Source organism: Excalfactoria chinensis, chromosome 1, assembly GCF_039878825.1.
Source record: "Excalfactoria chinensis isolate bCotChi1 chromosome 1, bCotChi1.hap2, whole genome shotgun sequence".
NCBI classification, from domain to species: Eukaryota; Metazoa; Chordata; class Aves; order Galliformes; family Phasianidae; genus Excalfactoria; species Excalfactoria chinensis.
The window spans coordinates 115429861-115448172 of record NC_092825.1 but is presented as its reverse complement, the minus strand read 5'-3'; the positions used below and the strand labels follow the sequence as shown (position 1 = coordinate 115448172).

Below are 18312 nucleotides of genomic sequence, written 5' to 3'. Positions count from 1 at the left end.
CAGAAGCTGATGAGATGAGCATCTACAGGAATGTCAGCAGCACTGAAAAGATCAATGCTGGCTTTTATAGATGCAGCCTAAGTCTTGAAATGAGAGTTTTTTGTTAACTTTTGGGGGAACCGAGTGTGGAATGGGGCCCATAATCACTATCACTATAATGTTGGAAAAGTAGTCTACAGAATCTTACAATGTTTACAGAGTTTCTGTCAGTGCTCACAAAAGTAGACTGTATCTAGAAAATGTTTACCCCTTGAGAAGGGAGTGTAGCCATTAGCTAGCAGGAGTGGGAAGGATTTGCCCTCTAGATTTTTCATAGATTGCCTTTAAACAGACACTTTGCAGTGAAAAACACTGAGGATTACCCACAGTAGGGCTAGCATTGGGAATAAGCAACTTCCAGTGCGATGAGGTAGTATGGAAAGGCTGACAGATCTGGGACTGTTCAGCCTAGATAAGGTTGAAGGAGGACCTTATCAATGCATATATATATATAAAGGGAATGTTCTATTCAGTTTGAGGTTGTATGAGAAATGATTCTCTACTGCATGCAGTACAATCAGAGTACTTCATATCTACCTTCTTGTGATGGAGCATATATATATATATATATGTACAAAAATGATCAGTGTTGGAACACCTTCCTTATGAGCTCAGGCTGAGAGAGCTGGGGCTGTGCAGCCTGGAGAAGGCTCTGGGGAGACCTAAGAGTGGCCTTTCAGTGTCTAAAGGGGGACTATAAGAAGGAAGGGGACAGGCTCTTTGGCAGGGTCTGTTGTGATAGAACAAGCGGAAATGGTTTTAAACTACAAAAGGGGAGATTCAGATTGGGCAAAAAGTTGTTTTTTTTTTACAGTAAGGATGAAGAGGCACTGGCACAAGTTGCCTGGAGAGGTGGTGGAATTCCCATCCCAGGAGACACTCAAGGTCAGGCTGGATGGGGCTCTGAGCACCCTGATGGAGCTGTAGGTGTGCCTGTTCATTATAGGGCTGTTGGACTAGATGGCCTTTTAGTGTCCCTTCTAATTCAAAAGATTCCATGAGTCTATATAACCATACAGTGTACGCATATTTTTTCTTCGGGAAACACAGAAGAGTGAGTTCTGTGAACACTCTTTCCCACAGAAATAAACCGTATGTGGAGAGGTGTCTGTTCTACAACGCCGGTATAAAGGCTAACAATTACCAGCCAGAAATCTACATTATTTTGGACACATAAATGGATCTAGCCAACCTGGAATGGCAGTATTTGCTTCTTTCTGACAAAAAACACTTTCACTGCACTGGGCCAGTAACTCTGGAATAACTCATGGAACTCTGCGCCTGTTTTTGAGCAGCAAGCAGTTGTTACATCCATATATTCAGGAGAATAAACAAAATAGAGAAAGAATGAAACTATTTTATTCCTGTTTCAGAAGGACGTCAGCTTCTTCCAGAATCATTATGAAGGCCTGTTATAGATAGAACGTTTTCCAAACGTTCACGAATGCGTACGGTTCATCAGCTCTACAATGCACAATACTGCCATCTTCTGTATCTGAAGCTGCAAATTATACGTTGTTTTAACACGTAGATTCTGCACAAGTAAACAGTAAAAGTAACAGCATTGTCAAGCCCATTTAAAAAGGCGATCCACAACTTGAAACATGGTTAAGTACCCACTAGGAAGGTCAGAGCCTGAATATTCCTTGATCGATGGGCAAACAGAACTACTGAATACAACAGTATTTGCTTCAGAATGAATAACAAGATATCATCGTGCTGTCAATGAAGGGCACAGGTAGTCTGCACTGTCAGGCTTCACCATCAGCACCTTGGACTCTCTATGCAATAGGCGGCCAATAGGAAATACAACGAAAGCACACCAACCTCCGCCGCTCGGGTACCGGAAGGGATTTTGCGCCCTTCCGCCGCGGAGTCACGTGACATCCCGTTGGGAACGCAAGATGGCGGCGCCCATGTTGCTGCCGGAGTCCCCTCTGGGGAAGCTGAGGTAAGGACGGGGTTGAGGCCCGCGCTGGGCTTCCCCATCGTATCCAAGAGGAATGAGAAGAGCCTGGGGATGTCTATGTAGGGCCAAGGCCCAATTCCTGAAGAGGCCACCCGGCTGCGCGGTAGGCCGGGTCGAAGCCGCCTCGCGGCCGGGCCTGGGAGTGGCGCAGCTACGTGCCGCCATGGCCGCCTCTCCGCCGCCGCGCGCTGGGAATGAACCGGCGGCGCTGCCCGTGATGGGGGCGGGGAGGGGAAAGGGGCGCCGCCGGGCTGGGCTGGGGCCGGAGCCGGGAGTGTGCGGTGGCAGGTGATGCTTGGGCCGCTGTCTGGTGTCCCGACCGGCCGTTCGCCGGGGAGGAGAGGCACCGGGCGGGGAACTCGGGCCCGGCAAGTGCCTGAGTTGGGGCGGCCTCGTCTGGCGGTGCGGCTTAGCCTGAGTGGCTTCTCTTGGAGCACTCTGCGGCGTGCTCGCAAACTGGAGTGCAGCTGTGCAGTAACAGTGTTGGGAACTGCTCTTTCCTGTAATTCTGGGGCATCAGCTGGTGCTGAGAGAGCCTGAGAGCTGTGCAGGGGTGCTTTTGTGTCAGTGTTAGGCTCCGTTTAAGAGCGGGAGATTACTCCCTGGTTGTGGGCTCATGTGAGAAGACCAAGCATGTAGTGAGGCATCTGTCGGGCACTCAGCTTCCTGGGTAACCACCACAGTGCTATGAGTGGCATGCAGTGTTGTGCAGGTTGTGAAGTTGCAAACAACCATAAGCAGAGGGTGAGTTTTGGGTTCTGAGTTATGTATCTGGATTGTTTTAAAACTACGTGGTCTGAAATGGAGGCTTTTGGTCTGCTGTCACTGTTTGGCATGGCAGTGGGAAAAGCTGAAGATCATTCTTGCCATTACCAACTGACTAGAAGTAATGGAGCTAGAAAGAATAAAAGGACAGAGAAGGAGAGGCATGAGAAGAATTTTACGTATGTGAAAAGATATTGTGCATAATGAAAACAAGGTGCTGCTTCCTGGCAGCCACACAGAGCTGTCAGGCAAACTGACACGCTAGGCCAAGTGAGTGTGGCCAAGATCGCGTAGAGGAAAAGAGAGCCTGAGAATGATATGCCCAGGCTGGATGGGGCTTTGAGCAACCTGGTCTAGAGGGAGGTGCCCCTGCGTATAGCAGAGGGATCGGAACTAGATGATCTCAAAGGTCCTTTCCAACCCAAATACTTCTATGGTTCTGTGATCTCTGGCAACTGTTGTGTGTGCCATGTCAGACATCCATGTAGAGTTATATTTCATACAAATATATTTATTTTGAAGTTGTGGGGTTTTATGCTGATGACGCAATTGAGTGCATGTATGACACTAAAACTTCTTTGTTAGGTAGTTATGGTAACATAAATAATTTCTCATCTTCAGCCATCAGAAATACAGAGCCATTCTGAAGAAAGAAAAGAGGAAAAAAAAGCGGCAGGCACTTGCCAAATTGAGAGACTCGGGTGAGTGCAAAGAATTTTGTAGTTCCAGTTGAACAGGTAGTGATTTATCTTAAATAAAGGATATAAATTTGCATACATTTGCTGACTGTAATGTCCACTTGAATGCATTTTTTCTCTGTCTTTTCTCAGAAGCTACAGAAAAAGATGAATCAGTGTCGGAGGAGGAAGAGGAGGAGCTCGAAGAAGAGGAAGATGAGGAAGAAGAAAAAAAACTTGAGGCAGAAAGGTGAAAATGCTAGAAACCAGCATGTGTCAAATGCACGCTGATGCTTTGAAAAGTAACAGTGTATTCTGTGTATAAAGTAGAATCTTCAGTCTGTGTTCCCTGTTTCACAGGAGTTCTCTTGAGTGTGAATGATTGTCATAGAATTTTTTTATTTAGATGAATATTAGATAAACTGTGGATAATGCTGAACTAACACATTTCAGTTCTATGCATGGTGACTGCATCTGTTACGGGTAATCATGAAAATCTGCCTGAGAGGTATGTGGTTTCATTGGTAGACAAAAACTACACGAGCAGTGGTTGCTGAGAGAAGAAAAGGCTCAAGAAGAGTTCAAGCTTAAGAAAGAAAAAGAAGAGGCTGCAAGAAAGCGTCAAGAGGAAGAAGAGGTGATATGTAAACTTAGTGTTATATCTGGTGATAAGGAAGATTTAGTAATATCTTTAATATCTTCTGCTCTACTGTACCAAGTTTTCTTGATGTTGATATGGCTAAAAATATAAGCACTTTATTTCATTCTAGAAGAGCAAAATTAAAAAGAAACTAAAAAACTCATGTAATGGGTTTTTATTAATCAAAATGGTATCTTATAGCTGAATGATAATGGTCAAAGAGTCAAAATACAGCATGATAGTTTTGAGTTTGATTCCAGAGATTATTTGTTTCCTCAAGTAACTTTTTCTTTTCTTTTTTTATCTTAAAGAGAAGGATCAAAGAAGAATGGGAAGAGCAGCAAAGAAAAGAGAGAGAGGTGGCACAGCAGAAGCAACAGGAGAAGAGAGAAAGAGAGGTGATTCCTGACAGTGGGATGATAAACATACCACATATCCTCTTGCATTATATGATGTACCAGTCTATGCATGTTGAAGAGGGATTGTATTCTAATTATGAGTGCATGAATCTGTTAATTACTTCTCTTTGTTCTAAGTTGCTGAAATTATACTTCACTATTGAGGAAGATCTAGTAATTCCATTTACCTAAGGACAACTGATTCTAATGCATCTCTATGTACCTCTTTACACCAGAGGCACACAGTGAATGCATTTTCCGGTATTTGTGCTTTTACATTTTACAGTGAAGATAGTCCTTATTTAATGCCCCAGTTGAACTTGGTGGTGAAGAAAATTCCCAGTGAGGATATAGAGTTATATTTCTGCTGTTCCTTAACAGAGTTCTTAATCCAAAGATACATTACAGCTCTTCTTTACCCGAATCATCCAACAGGACGTATCTTTTTTTTTCAGAGTACCTTAAATGGACAAAAAAGTTATGCTGAACATGCTAGTAATTTATAACATTTCTTTTAAGTATACATTCTTTTCAAGTTTTAGGAGTTGAATAACCTGGATGTAAGATGCCATAAGAAATGAGGACTGGCCTATCGCCAGTAAAGGGTGATTGCAGCTGTGACGTATCAGCTTCTCCATGTTAGGAAAAGATTCAAGTTCAGCACTACTGCTGGGAGGTGTCTTGTAACTACAGCTGGGGAATAGACATGAGCAAATGGTATTGTCTCCTGCATTTAATAGTTGATTGCTTCACTGGTTACATAATATAGTCATGATGAAGGAAAAAGAACAGCAGTTGTATTTCCCGTCTGTCTTCCTCTTGTGTTACGTGTCCTTTCCTTTGCTTGCAGAGTAGGGACAGAAAATGATGGTCTCCCCCTTTATTGAAGGTTGAGATGTAGTTCTCTTAGAACTGTGTCTTGGTAACAGTAGCGTTTTGTGGCCTACCCTTTTTTAACGGCTGAGTTTGCTCAGTCCTCAGTGGCCTAAGTTGGTTTCCTGAACTAGCTGGAAACTGCTTTTTTTCTTTTTTTAAAAAAAATTCTTGAAAATAATTTGTTTTCTTTCTGGATTACTATTTTACTGGTGTAGTGAGCTATGTTGGCTCAAGGAGGGCGCTGACAATCACCCAGAGGGAAACTCTGAATGTTCAGCAGGGGAGTGGAGCTCCATGTTTTGGCAGTGGAAACTTAGTCCATTGATTTGGCCTCTCTTCAGACAGGAGTTTATTCAAATTTTGACTTACTGATTGATAGAAAAGATGGCTTTTTTTGCTCCTTAGGATGGAAAAATAGTTTCTGGGTTTGTTTGTTGTCTTCACGTTGGATTACGTTTTTTTCTAACTTTCTGTTTCTCTTTTTTTAATTTATTATCTTATTATGCCTAATAAGCCTGCTTTGGCAGGGGGGTTGGAACTAGATGATCTCTAGAGGTCTCTTCCAGCCCCTCTGATTTTGTGATTCTGTGATGTTCCAAATTAGAACAACGCCAGTGTATTTTTCTTGTATTGGTTACATCTCAATGTCTTTATATTCTTTAAACTTCCTGGAATAATTTTGTGAGGACTGATTTCTAGTTTGACTTGGAACATGACTGTTGCATTGCTTAGCCCAGTTAGAGGAAAAGGAAAGAATATTCTCATTGTTTTACTTGTGTTTAAAAGACTAGATACAGCAAAGCTTAACAGGTTTCTGTATTTAACCCAGCAGAGTTGGGTTTAAGAAAGGCTTACTAAATAACACGCTTTTCTATGCTACATAGAATTTTCTAAGTCAAAAAGCTTAGCACAACTATATGACTACAAATTCAGCTGTAACTACACTGAGTCCCAGATGGAAAGGTGAATTTAAGTGTTCAGTAGTTCAGTTATAGTTTGGATAAAAAGAGAATTTTGAAGCTGTCTAGTATTTTGATTAGAAAATCATCTACATGAAAGTCTGATGTATCGTTTAATGGCTTTGTAGCATGTGAAATCCTTCAAAGAAAAAATAAAACTTAGGGTTTTCAAGCAAGCCCCATCAAACATTCACTGTGCATAATCATGGGGAATTGTAAATTAGGTTCTTAACTAAAGAAACCAGATGATTTGCCTGTCCGTGGGGTTTTCACTAGTCCTGTGTTTGCACCATTTATAGGCAGCTGTGCAGAAGATGCTGGATCAAGCTGAAAGCCAGGTATGCTCTGTCTTCTTCAAAAAAGAACTGAAAAATAATTTAATTGCTATCCAGTATTTGCCTCGTAGCATGTTGTCCATCTGCTGTCAAGAACCCAATGGCTGTAATAAATTTAATATGTTGTGGTTTGCGTGAGCTGTAAACAATTATTTAGTAGATGGTATGTAATTAAGTCTATTTCTGAGTGGTTGATGGCAGTGCAGTTGTGCGTGCTCATCCTTGTTCAGGGGATGTGAATCAAGAATGAACCTGGAAATACTGATGTGCGCTCTATTTTTAGAGGAACAGCAACAACAGAAACTAGTATCGGTGTACTTATGAATTAAATTTCTAAACAAAGCTGACAGTCCTTCCAAGCTGCGAGACTAACTTGGTTTTTGAGCAGATGGTCGACTCTAAATAAACCAGTCAGCAGCATAAGAAAGCACGAATCCTGAAGAGAAAAAGCAGTCTGGGGAGAAGCTGACTGCTAGGGTGCCTGGAATAGCATGTATCTCACGCTGGCAGCATGTAGTAAGGAAAATTAAGTCTTCAGTTGAAACTTAGAGAGTATGAATTTGGTTTTTCGTATTCCCTTAGAAGATTACTTGACTTTTTATGCCTGTATATATGGATATAAAATTGAGTATTTTGAATAGTCATGTTCTGCTTAAAATTCTGCGTAAATCTGAAATTTAAGTTATAACCGAGTGTTGCCCATTGAGTGTTGATTGCCACTAACTGCTTTGGAGTAGTATTCAGTTCTGAATTGCATTTAAATGGTTCTTTTGGTACACAATCTGACTCTTTATTTTGAAATATGAGTAGAAAAATGCTCTGAGCCCAGCACTTCAGATGTGTTAACAGCCATTTCAGCAAGGGGATAGACAGAAATGTTGTAAATTAGAGTCTTCGCATGGTATCAGTTCAGAGTTCTGCTACTTCCACGCTGTTGAAGTGATGGTGCTGTTTTGTTGAGAAGAAATTATGGCTGAAAGTCACGAGTCGAACTGGTGGCAGGGTCAAATCCTGCTTGTAAATGAACAGTTTTCAGTTGATCTATAATGACTACACGTGTAGTTGGCTACACGGATCTTTTGGCTTAGAAAATGAAAATTCATTTCTTAAAATGTGCTTTATTGATAGTCAACTCGTGCCTGTACATTGATTATCCCAATCTGAATTTTAGAAATCTTCACTTGATCGCCTGAGATGAGCAGTATGGAGGCTCTTAGTTCCAGTACTGTGAATTTAATTGTTTTTAATTCTGGTTACAGAATTAAAAGGTTACAGAATTACAGGTTACTTTTATATTAGCATTTCCTAACTGCATAAGAAGTGACAGCGATAAAATTACTGAGCTTAGAGCTGTTGCAAAGACAGGCAAGTAAGTAGTCCTGTATTTTTATCTGCCAGATGTAAAAAGTGCTGCTCATTGTATACTGGCGTGAAGTAACATACAGGCTTAGCTGAATGGGAAGAGCCTGTAAAAATATTCATTATTCTTGTGGATTACAAATTAAATAGTTGACCAAGGAGCAAATTATTAGTACAGTTCTTTGGGTTATAAAATCTTCAGAAACTTTGTTTAGCAGAAGAAAACACTTCATAATTTTGTTTCAATGCTTTTTTTTTTCCACAGTTGGAGAATGGTGTGACCTGGCATAACCCAGAGCCCCCGGAGAACATAGGAACAGAGAAGGATAGAGCAAATTGCCCATTCTATATCAAAACAGGTTCCTGCCGATTTGGAGACAGGTAATCAATTGAATATTACCAGCACATGAAATTTTTGGAGTGGTGGAAGGCAGGCAGCTTCATTAACTTGTGTGCAAACTGAAAAAAATCTTGATCTTGCTTTATAAAGGATGCCTTTTCTGTGAGGCAGTTGTCTCCAGGGTAATCACATTCCATGCCAAAGCAAGGGATTGCCTCAGCGGTTGAGGGAGCCATTAACCTTCCTCTGTTGGCAGTGCTCTGATGTGGTGGGGGTGGAGCTGGGAGAGGTGGGGTCACTCCCCATGGATACAAAAGGGGTGATCACCTTAGAAAGTACAACCAAGGACTCAAGTTATGACTGGTGCCACTAAAAGAGGCAAAGGAGATTCTTTGCTGCAAGGCACTGAGGCATCCAGCTGCCAGCTGGATAACCTCTCTAGATAGGTTTGCTGCTTGTTGGGAACCACATCTGAGACATCAAGAAGATAATAGATATGATAAAGTCAATTGACTGCTACCACCTGCTGGTCTTTCAAGCTGGGTTGCATGAGGCTGTGATCAGGAAATTAAAAAATATCAAAGAAGATTTTATGTCACTTGGAAGGATGTTGAAGGGATCAGGTGTGCAGGTAGTGTTCTCCTTAGTCCTGCCAGGTGGAGACTGTGATCTGGGAGAAGGTGGAGAATGGATCAGTAGAATGACTGGCCGCATGGGTGGTGTCACTCCGAAGGCTATGGGTTCCATGACCTTGGACACACCTTTGACAAACCACAGATGTTGATATGGGACAGGACACAGCTGGCCAGGAGGGGCAAGAATATACCTGGTAACAGTCTGGCTGGGTTCAACACCAGGGCTTTAAACTAGAGCTGCTATGGGAGTGGGTGTACTACTGAGTGACACAGAGCCAGGGAACACTGTTACTTTAGGAAGCAGAGGGAGAAGACCTCGGATTTGACCTAGATGTCTGTGGGAGGGGTCCTCTGGGAAGGTAATGTGTCTGAAAGCCCAGCCGAAGTGCCTCTATACCAGTGCATGCAGCGTAGGAAGTAAGCAGCAGGAGTTGGAAAACATGGTGCAATTTGAAAACTACGATCTTATTGCTATCACAGAAATGTGGTGGGATGGCTCACATAACTCGAATACCATGATTGAGGGCTGTGAGCTTTTTAGAAGGGATAGATAAAGTAGGAGTGGTGGAGAGTTGCTGTGTATATTTAAAAAGTGGATAGACTGGAAGGAATTCCCACTGAGTAACGATCAGGAACAGGTTAAGAGCCTGTGGGTTAAGATTAGAGATGGGATTAATAAAGGACCGTTGGAGGTCAGGGTCTACTATACGCCACCTGATCAAGAGGAGCCTGCTGAGGAGGCCTTCTTGCTTCAGCTGAAAGAAGTGTCACACTCACAGACTCTTGTCCTGATAGGGGATTTCAGTCATCTGGATATCTGCTGGGAAGACAACACAGTGAGCTGCAAGTGATCTGGGAGACTCCTGCAGTCAGTCATCAATAACTTTCCAGTTCAGGTATTGGACAGACTAACCAGAGATGAAGTGTTGCTGGACCTCATGCTCGCTAATGTGGAGATTGTTAAAGATGTTAAGATTGGAGGTGGCCTGGGCTGCAATGACCATGCCCTGGTTGGGTTTGTGATCTTGAGGAATGTGGATCTGGAGCCAGGAGCCTGAACTTGAGGAGGGTGAACTCCAGACTATTTAAAGAATTTTGGGATGAGATCCCCTAGAAAAAATTCCTAGGGACAAAGGAGTGGAACAAAATGTCTGCTTTTTAAGGATGACTTCCTGAGAGTGTAAAAGCTCTCTATTCCCTAGTACAGGAAATCAGGCAAGAAACCACCATGGCTCGACAAGAATGTGGTGGTCAAACTGAGTGGAAAGAAGGGCAATTACAGACAGTAGAAACAAGGATGTGTCACCTGGGAGGAATACAGGGGTGCTATCCAGACATGCAGAGATGGGATTAGGAAAGCCAAGGCATAGATGGAACTGAATATGGCAAGCAATATTTTAAGCAAGAAGAGATTGTGTAGATACATGGATCAGAAGAGACAGGCCAAGAACTTGCTACAGCAGATATAGAGAGGGATGAGAAACTCAGTGTGTTGTTTATTTCAGTTTTCACTGGCAGCGAGGATTCTCATATTTCTTACATCCCTGAATCTCACATCCCTGAACCTCTTGGTGGGAACTGGGGAGGCAAACTGTCCAGTCCCCTCCCCTGCCCCAAACCCCCTCCTTGCCTTCCATCTCACCTCGTGGGACTGAATGTGTACAGGTGTATGGAACTGGATGATATGCATCCCATAGTTCTAAGGATGCTGCCTGATGTGGTTGCTGAGCCGCTCTCCATCATATTTGAAAAGGCATAGCTGTCAGTCAAAGTCCCTGGTGACTGGAAAAAGGGAAACATCACTCCCATTTATAAGAAGAGGAGGAAGAAGAACCCAGGGAACTACAGGCTGTTGAGCTTCACCTCTGTGCCTGGGAAGATCATGGAGCAGATCCTCCTGGAAGACATGTTAAAGCACATGAGCGATGAGCAAGTGATTCAAGACAGCCAACTTGGCTTCACCAAGGGAAAGTTGTGCCTGACCAATCTGGTGGCCTTCTGTGATGGAGTAATGGCACTGATGGACAAAGGGAAGGCAGCTGATGTCATCTACTTTAACTTGTGTAAGACCTTTGACATGGTGCTCCACCATGTACTTATCTCTAAATTGAAGAGACATAGATTTGAAAGGTGAACTGTTTGCTGGATAAGGAATTTTTGTTGGAAGGTCGCAGACAGGGTTGTGGTCAATGGCTCTGTGTCCAGGTGGAGGTTGGTGATGAGTGGTGGTCCCACAAGCATCTGTGTTGGGCCTGGTACTCTTTAACATTTTGATCAGTGGCATAGATGATGGGATCAGCTGCACCCTCAGCAGGATTGCTGATGACACCAAGCTGGGCAGTACCATTGATACAGTAGGAGGAAGAGATGCCATTTGGAAGGACCTTGATAGACTTGGAAGGTGGGCCCATGTGAATCAAATGATGTTCAACAGAGTGAAGTGCAAAGTTCTGCACCTGGGTCAGAGTAATCCCAGGGATGTATACAGACTGGGAGAAGAACTTGAGTGAAGCCTTGTGGAGGAGGACATAGCGATCTGCTAGATGCAAAATTTAATATGATCCAGTAGTGTGCACTTGCTGCCCAGAAGGCCAACAGTATCCTGGGCTGTATCAGAAGAGGGGTGGCCAGCAGGGAGAGGGAGGTGATTGTTCCCCTCTGCTCTGCCCTTCTGAGTCCCCTTCTGGAGTGTGCAGTGGTATAAGCTGCCGCTTGCGGCACTGGAGGGCCTGGGTTTGAATCCCCCCTGTGGCGCAGGGGTAGAAGTACCGCTTCGCTACACAGGGGGCTCGAAACCCGGGAGTTGGACTCGATGATCTCTAAGGTCCCTTCCAACTCGCACGATACTATGATACTATGATACTATGGTGATACTGTGTCCAGGTCTGGGACCCCCATCACATAAAGGATGTTGAGCTCTTGGAGGGGGTCTAGAGGAGGGCCATGAAGATGACCAAAAGGCTGGAGAACCTCTCCTATGAAGACAGACAGAAGGAGCTGAACTTACTCAGAGAAGAAAAGAAGGCTGCGGGGAGACCTCACTGTGGCCTTCAAGTGTTTAAGGACAGATTAGATACAGGAAGGAAATAAACTTTTTGCACAGGTAGATAGTGATGGGACAAGGAGGAATGGTTTTGAACTGAAGGAGAGAAGATTTACATTAGATCTCAGGGGGAAGTTTTACGAGAGAGTGGTGAGGTGCTGGAATTTGTTGCCCAGAGAAGTTGTGGATGCCTCATCCCTGTAGGTGTTCAAGGCCAGGTTGGTTAGGGCTTTGGGCAGCTTGATCTAGCGCTTGATCTAGCAGTTGGGAACCCTGACAGTGGCGAGGGGATTGGAACTTGATGAGGTCTCTTCCAACCCAAGCCATTTTATGATTTTATGATAAATTACTTCTATTTATTTGGATGGGTTTCTGTTTTTCATGATAGAACTGTTACAGTTGAGACTGTAATACATGTAATACAATACTGTTGATACTGATGATACATTCTGGTTCTGTTGGTTAAAGTGATTTCTACTTTAGCTCTGGCTAATGTATTTGGGCAGAATACATTTGATTTCTGCTTTTAGTGAAAGCCTGGCATGTCAGATGGTGTTTTTCATCTTGATTAGCTTACATATGCTGCATCTTTGAAAAATAAAATAAAAGCATGTAGACTCCAGAATTCTCTTCTTTGTGTACTGTTAAATCTGCGATACTTTCATTCTTGATTCCTGTATATTACTGTGGGTGCTTTCTATTGGAAATGTGGTAAAAGGCAAGAACATAGAAGGACAATAAGGTGATCAAAATGAAGAACAGCTTTGGTAGGAGGAGTGGCTAACTAGCCTAGACATTTCACTTTCAAAGAGATGATGGAAGAAGGCTCTAATAAATGGACATTTTGTTTGAACATGAGCCAGCAGGACTGCAATTGCTGGTTTCAAGACCTGGTGTCCCCCACTGGTTTCTCTGTTGCTTTGCCACTGCTGAATATGAGAGTAGACTACTCTTGACAGTCGTTCTGATCACATCATGAAAAGGAGAAGCGTGCTGAGGAGCATCTGACCCACTTAGTCTGTGAGGTGCTTGAAACAGCAATCATAAAGCACACTGAAGTAAATGTGGAGTCTGCCATCCATGATCTTAGCGAATCTAAAGGTCTGTGGGGGAGAACTGAATTTCAGCATGGGAGGGAAGTAGCCTGGAGATGATGCACCAGTGAGGGAGATGCAGTACTTATATGGCTACCAAGAAGATGCAGACTTTAGATAGGGCTTGTTTGTAATAAGTTTTCTAAAAGTGAAAAAAAGTCAGTCTCATCCAACTATGTGTCTAGACATGCTTTTGTTTTGGCACCCCTCTCACCACAATCTCTTCTCTGTGTGTTGGGAACACCACCAGCAAAAGTCCTTCTTCCTAAAGATCTGTTTCAATACTTGAAATACATTGATATTCTGCTAGTGAATTTTTATTTTTGTACTAACTCTTTCAAAATGGTGAGTGTTAGAAGTTTCAACAAGTGCATCTTCTGCCAAAAGTGCAAATATTTTTCTTCCTTCTCTAATATCATCCAGGTGTTCCCGCAAGCATAACTATCCTACATCTAGTAAGACACTGCTTGTGCGAGGGATGTTCATTACTTTTGGCATGGAGCAGTGTCGAAGGGATGACTACGACACCGATGCAAGTCTCGAGTACAGTGACGAGGAGACCTATCAGCAGTTCCTAGAGTTCTACGAGGACGTGCTCCCTGAGTTTCAGAATGTGGGGAAGGTTGTTCAATTCAAGGTATGCATATGAGTGTAACAGCTTGTAAATTCTGAACACATACCACATCAGCTGTTTTTTACTAGCCTTTAGAGAATTCAGTGCAGTATGGTCTAGGTAAATCCCATGTACTTCAGAGGATCTATATTGTGTCTGTTCTCAACTGTGCATCTTTCATGACACCTGTAAACTTCTCAGTGCTTCTGCAGAGCATTCTGGGTGAATCTTCTCTCCCATTCTCTTGAGTTGTTATAAAAGCGTGTGCTTTATACTGACAGATATTCATACAGAATAAGAGTCCATGTAACTCACAATCGTTTCTCTATTCAGCCTGTGATAAGCCCAGGGGGCCCGTGTATTAAGACTGTTACACAACGTAAAGATGTATGGGCTGTTATTGCTACTTATTGTCACTGTGCAACTTAGAACTATGCTGAAGGTACGATGATAACTTATTTGGAGTATGCACCCAAGCAGTGTCATTGTAGAACTGAAGCGATAAACTCAACCATGAACTTAAAAGGTAGTATATACTTCAGTAGCAAGAATTACTTTGAACTGGCCATCTTGTAAAGATGCTATTTAAATGGTGTTGAGGTTTGTCGTCCACCCTTAATTTCTGCATCTGGTTTCTGCATATATATGTATATATGTATGTATGTATATATATATATATATTATTTTTTCCCCCTATAAAGATTATGATTTCTAATGAGGAAAAATGAGGGACTTGTAAGTATAGACCTCGAGATGAATGATACCTTGTTGCACTAAAATGTACAGCTCGGATGGTAGAATCTCCTTGCAACAGAACTTAGCGAAGCATCCCTTTCTGACCAGGAGGCATGAAGTGCCTTTTCTCTTTTTATTTCCCTATATTGACAGCTGCCTGAGGACAGAGATTATACTAGCATTTCAAGCAAGAGGAAAGTTAAGTAAAATCAGTGAATTCTTAGTGACCTTTCTAAGAAACTTTCACTTATTTGGATGAGAATCCAACCCCCACCCCCATACTTTGACTCAAGGGTCAAAGTCTTACCATCAAACTCACATCCTTAAGGTAGTATCTTGGTTGTGTTACATGCAGCTATCTGCTAGGTTGCATGTATTTGGGTCCTTGTGGCTAATCATGAGGTAAGAGCTTCTAGTCAAGGCTTTCTTAGCATTTGAAGCAATTGTGCAACTCTAATTTAATTTTTTAGAGGTGTTCTTGTTTTATTAGAGGTGCTTAGAAATTAGGTATTGACAGCCAGAATCTCAACTGTGGTTGAGTCTCTGCTACCATTTACACTCATGTAACGCACATCCCGCTTTCAGCTGACTTCCATTTCCAACATGGCCTAAGGTATTATTCTTACTGTTCTTTCTGGGAAGCTAGTCCAGAATCTGGCAAGTCTTTACAAGACACACTTCTTCTCTTTTCCCACCCAAACATGCCTATCACGATGTCTTTCTTACTTGTTCTTGCACTGACATTGTTACTTATCTTGAATAGGATGACTGTTTATGCTGTAACATTTAATTATATAACTGCTTGCTATCGTCTCTGAAGCCCTTGCCTAATCCAGCACGCACAGGCATTATTTTTTGAGGGTCAGTCACGTACAGTGATGGAAGGAGCTGCTTGTCTCACTTGGAGCAGGTGCTGGAAGAGGCCTGGAGGCAAAAGAGGCTGGGCCCTGAGATCTGGCAAACTGGATTCTTGCCTGACTGTGGCCACTTGTCTCAGAATCCTGAGAGACAATAACAGGCTTTGGGGCAGTTCAATTGTATATTTTTAAATGCTAAATTATTATGAAAAATTGTGTTTCAGAAAGCGAGTGGTTTCAACTTTTATAACTCATCTCACAGAGGGCTTGTGAAGGTAGATAGATCTGAAGATTCTTTTACATAATGAACCCCATATTTCCTCACAGGGATACTACTGGTTGTTTTCAGAGCAGTATTTGGTTGTTGTGGAGTAGGGTTGACCCAGACTTCAGTGTAAGACAACTGAGTACGAGCTGCCTTGTAGACTGGAACAGAGGTCACAGTGTCAATCAGAGCAAAATGCTGGAAACATACAAAAATAAAGCAGAAGACGTTTTTGTTTTCTAAACCTTGTATTTGACTAAAACTGTGTTCAGAAGAAACTAATGTGCAAGTTCACGCTGATGTGCTGTCATAAATCGGAATGACTGACAATTCAATGCGTGTGAGTTGCTGTATAGCATGAGCCTTCCACTGCCCTAATGTAAAGTTTCAATCTCCTTAGGTCAGCTGCAACTATGAGCCTCACCTACGAGGAAATGTATATGTCCAGTATCAGACGTGAGTATTCAGTCTTACCAAGTTGCAGAACTAAACTGCAGAGTCCAGTAATGAAAATGGTGTAATCCAAATGATTTATTCTCATACGGTAATGAGATCTTAAAACTGGGAAATAACATCCGAAACGATTGTACAGCAATAACGCTGCATGTTTGGTTATGTTGGGCTTGTTTTTTTTTTCCTTTTTAAAGGGAAAAGGACTGTCAGGCAGCTCTTGCTCTATTCAGTGGCCGATGGTACGCAGGCCGGCAGCTTCATTGTGAATTTTGTCCTGTGACAAGATGGAAGACTGCTATTTGTGGTGAGTTGCATAAACACTCGGGAAATAGAATGCGTGTTATTGAAAGAGTTTGTTTAGAAGTGAAAAGAGAGGGAGTTAAGTGGTTGCTTTGATTCACCCAGTGCTTCAGTTCACGTCCATTTCTTTTTCAAAGACAAATATGCTTACTTGCTTGTGTAGATTTAGGAAGGAAAAGGAATATCTCTGTCATATGACGTATGCGTTCATATCATCCTGGTAGATTTGCCATGGGCTGGAAAAGAAAATTTGGATCCCAGCTTTCAGAATAATAACAGTCATAAGGTGGAAGTGCAGAAAATAGCAATTTATCTCTTTCAAATGCAACAATAGCGTCTCAACCATCAGCAGTTCCTTGCAGTTATTATTGCACTTGACTTCTCTCCACGTACATTCTTTGACAGCTTAGGCTAATAAAAGTACTTATAAAATTGTTTTAACCTAAAGCATGAAAAGCCATCTTAAACATACGTTAAAAAGTTAATTCCAAGAAAAGTGCATATAGAAGTAATCTTGGGTAAAATACGTGTTCATGTACATGTTTTTCTGTTCAAAGAAGCAAAATTCAGTTCAATAAGTTTCTTTCCATTAAGTACATAATGCAGTTTTAACAGGTCTGGTTCATAAAAAGCACCCCTAATCTGTTGCAGGCTTATTTGAAAGGCAGAAGTGTCCAAGAGGGAAACACTGCAACTTTCTTCATGTATTCAAAAATCCAAACAATGAGTTCTGGGAGGCCAATAGAGACATACGTGTTTCTCCGGAACGGACTAATCAGTTATCTAAAAACTCTGAAAGGAGAAACAGATCGAGCCACCGTGATGACTATTATGGCCGATCAAGGAGAAGGGGCAGTCCAAGCCCAGATCATTCTTACCGGAGAAATGGGGAATCTGAGAGAAAAAAGAATCGCCGCAAAAGCAAGAAAAGGCGCCGGTCTGGCAGGTCGAGAAGTCGAGAAAGGAGGAGGTCACGCAGCAGAGGGAGAAAGAGGAGAGGACGCAGTCGCAGCAGAAGTTACAGTCGAACGCGCAGTCGGAGCAGAAGTCGGAGTTCCTCTCGATCCAGGAGTAGGGGCAAAAAGAGGTCAAGCAGCAGAGGAAGAAACAGTGAAACTCCCAAAACAAAGTGAGAAATAATTTTAGAAATTGCTAACTGATCAAAATGTAGAGCTGACAAAGAAACCTTTCCAATAGGGCACCAGATACATTTGAGTTACAAATAAAGTGTTCTTGCACATTAAAACATTTCTTCCTAATAAAGGACCCTAGTTTACTGTGTGCTAAGCTTCAGAAAATTAAAAGTCCTATGTAAGGTGTAAATGTCAAGTACTCTAGCTACTCTGTCCCTCTGAACTACTGCAACATTTGGATGCATACTGAATACAAAATAGAAAGAAGTAAAGCTTTTTTGGTATATGCTTATGCCTGTGTTATGTGTGTGTTAAGTGTTTACTGTCCCTGTAAGGAGTTAGTACAGAACAGCTAGTGTGCTGTAAATCTGCACAACAGCATACTGCAAACTCTAGTCTGTGTAAAAGAAAGCCATTTATGTTTACCGAATGTTTATGGGAATTTTCTTTCTAGACAAAGTAATATAATCATCTTATGCTTGGAGAAAAGGGATCTAAAAAGACTTCACAGTTTGATTGTACAATAGTTGCCCAGTAGGAGCTTTGTGGTCGTAAGTGTTGGATTTTTCTCTCCCATGACTGAGCTGCTGAGCTAATTGCCTGTAGGGATTGCAGTAGACTAAAACCAAGTAGGAAGTACAGAAAAAATAAACAATCAACTTATTCAGTACCTTAATCCCCAAGTAAGAGGGGAGACCACACGCTTGTAATGCTGGAGTGAAGACAGAAAATAGTTTGCATACCTCTTAGTTGCATGCCATTTGTAGTTGGAAACCTCCTGCTTAACCTGTGGTGGAGCGGTAGGAAGGGTGTAAATCTGGTCACTA

At 42.3% G+C, this 18312-nt stretch overlaps 1 protein-coding gene across 1 annotated transcript; it reads left to right on the top strand.

The window, feature by feature from the left end:
• Nucleotides 1–1903: 1903 nt before the first annotated feature.
• ZRSR2 (zinc finger CCCH-type, RNA binding motif and serine/arginine rich 2) lies at nt 1904–17777 on the top strand. The gene is made up of 11 exons (XM_072331117.1): nt 1904–1990; nt 3395–3474; nt 3604–3700; nt 3979–4087; nt 4402–4488; nt 6623–6661; nt 8283–8398; nt 13553–13766; nt 16000–16055; nt 16247–16356; nt 17004–17777. Exons 1-11 carry the CDS (start codon nt 1944–1946, stop codon nt 17483–17485), a joined length of 1437 nt encoding a protein of 478 aa, XP_072187218.1. The 5' UTR covers nt 1904–1943; the 3' UTR covers nt 17486–17777.
• The last annotated feature ends 535 nt before the right edge of the window (nt 17778–18312 follow it).

Excerpts from the sequence above, each read along its gene's own strand:
- ZRSR2 (XM_072331117.1), top strand. The coding sequence starts at position 1,944 with ATGGCGGCGCCCATGTTGCTGCCGGAGTCCCCTCTGGGGAAGCTGAG. Across the intron at positions 4,088-4,401 it reads AGCGTCAAGAGGAAGAAGAG|AGAAGGATCAAAGAAGAATG; the intron begins GTGATATGTAAA and ends TTTATCTTAAAG. Across the intron at positions 8,399-13,552 it reads TCCTGCCGATTTGGAGACAG|GTGTTCCCGCAAGCATAACT; the intron begins GTAATCAATTGA and ends AATATCATCCAG.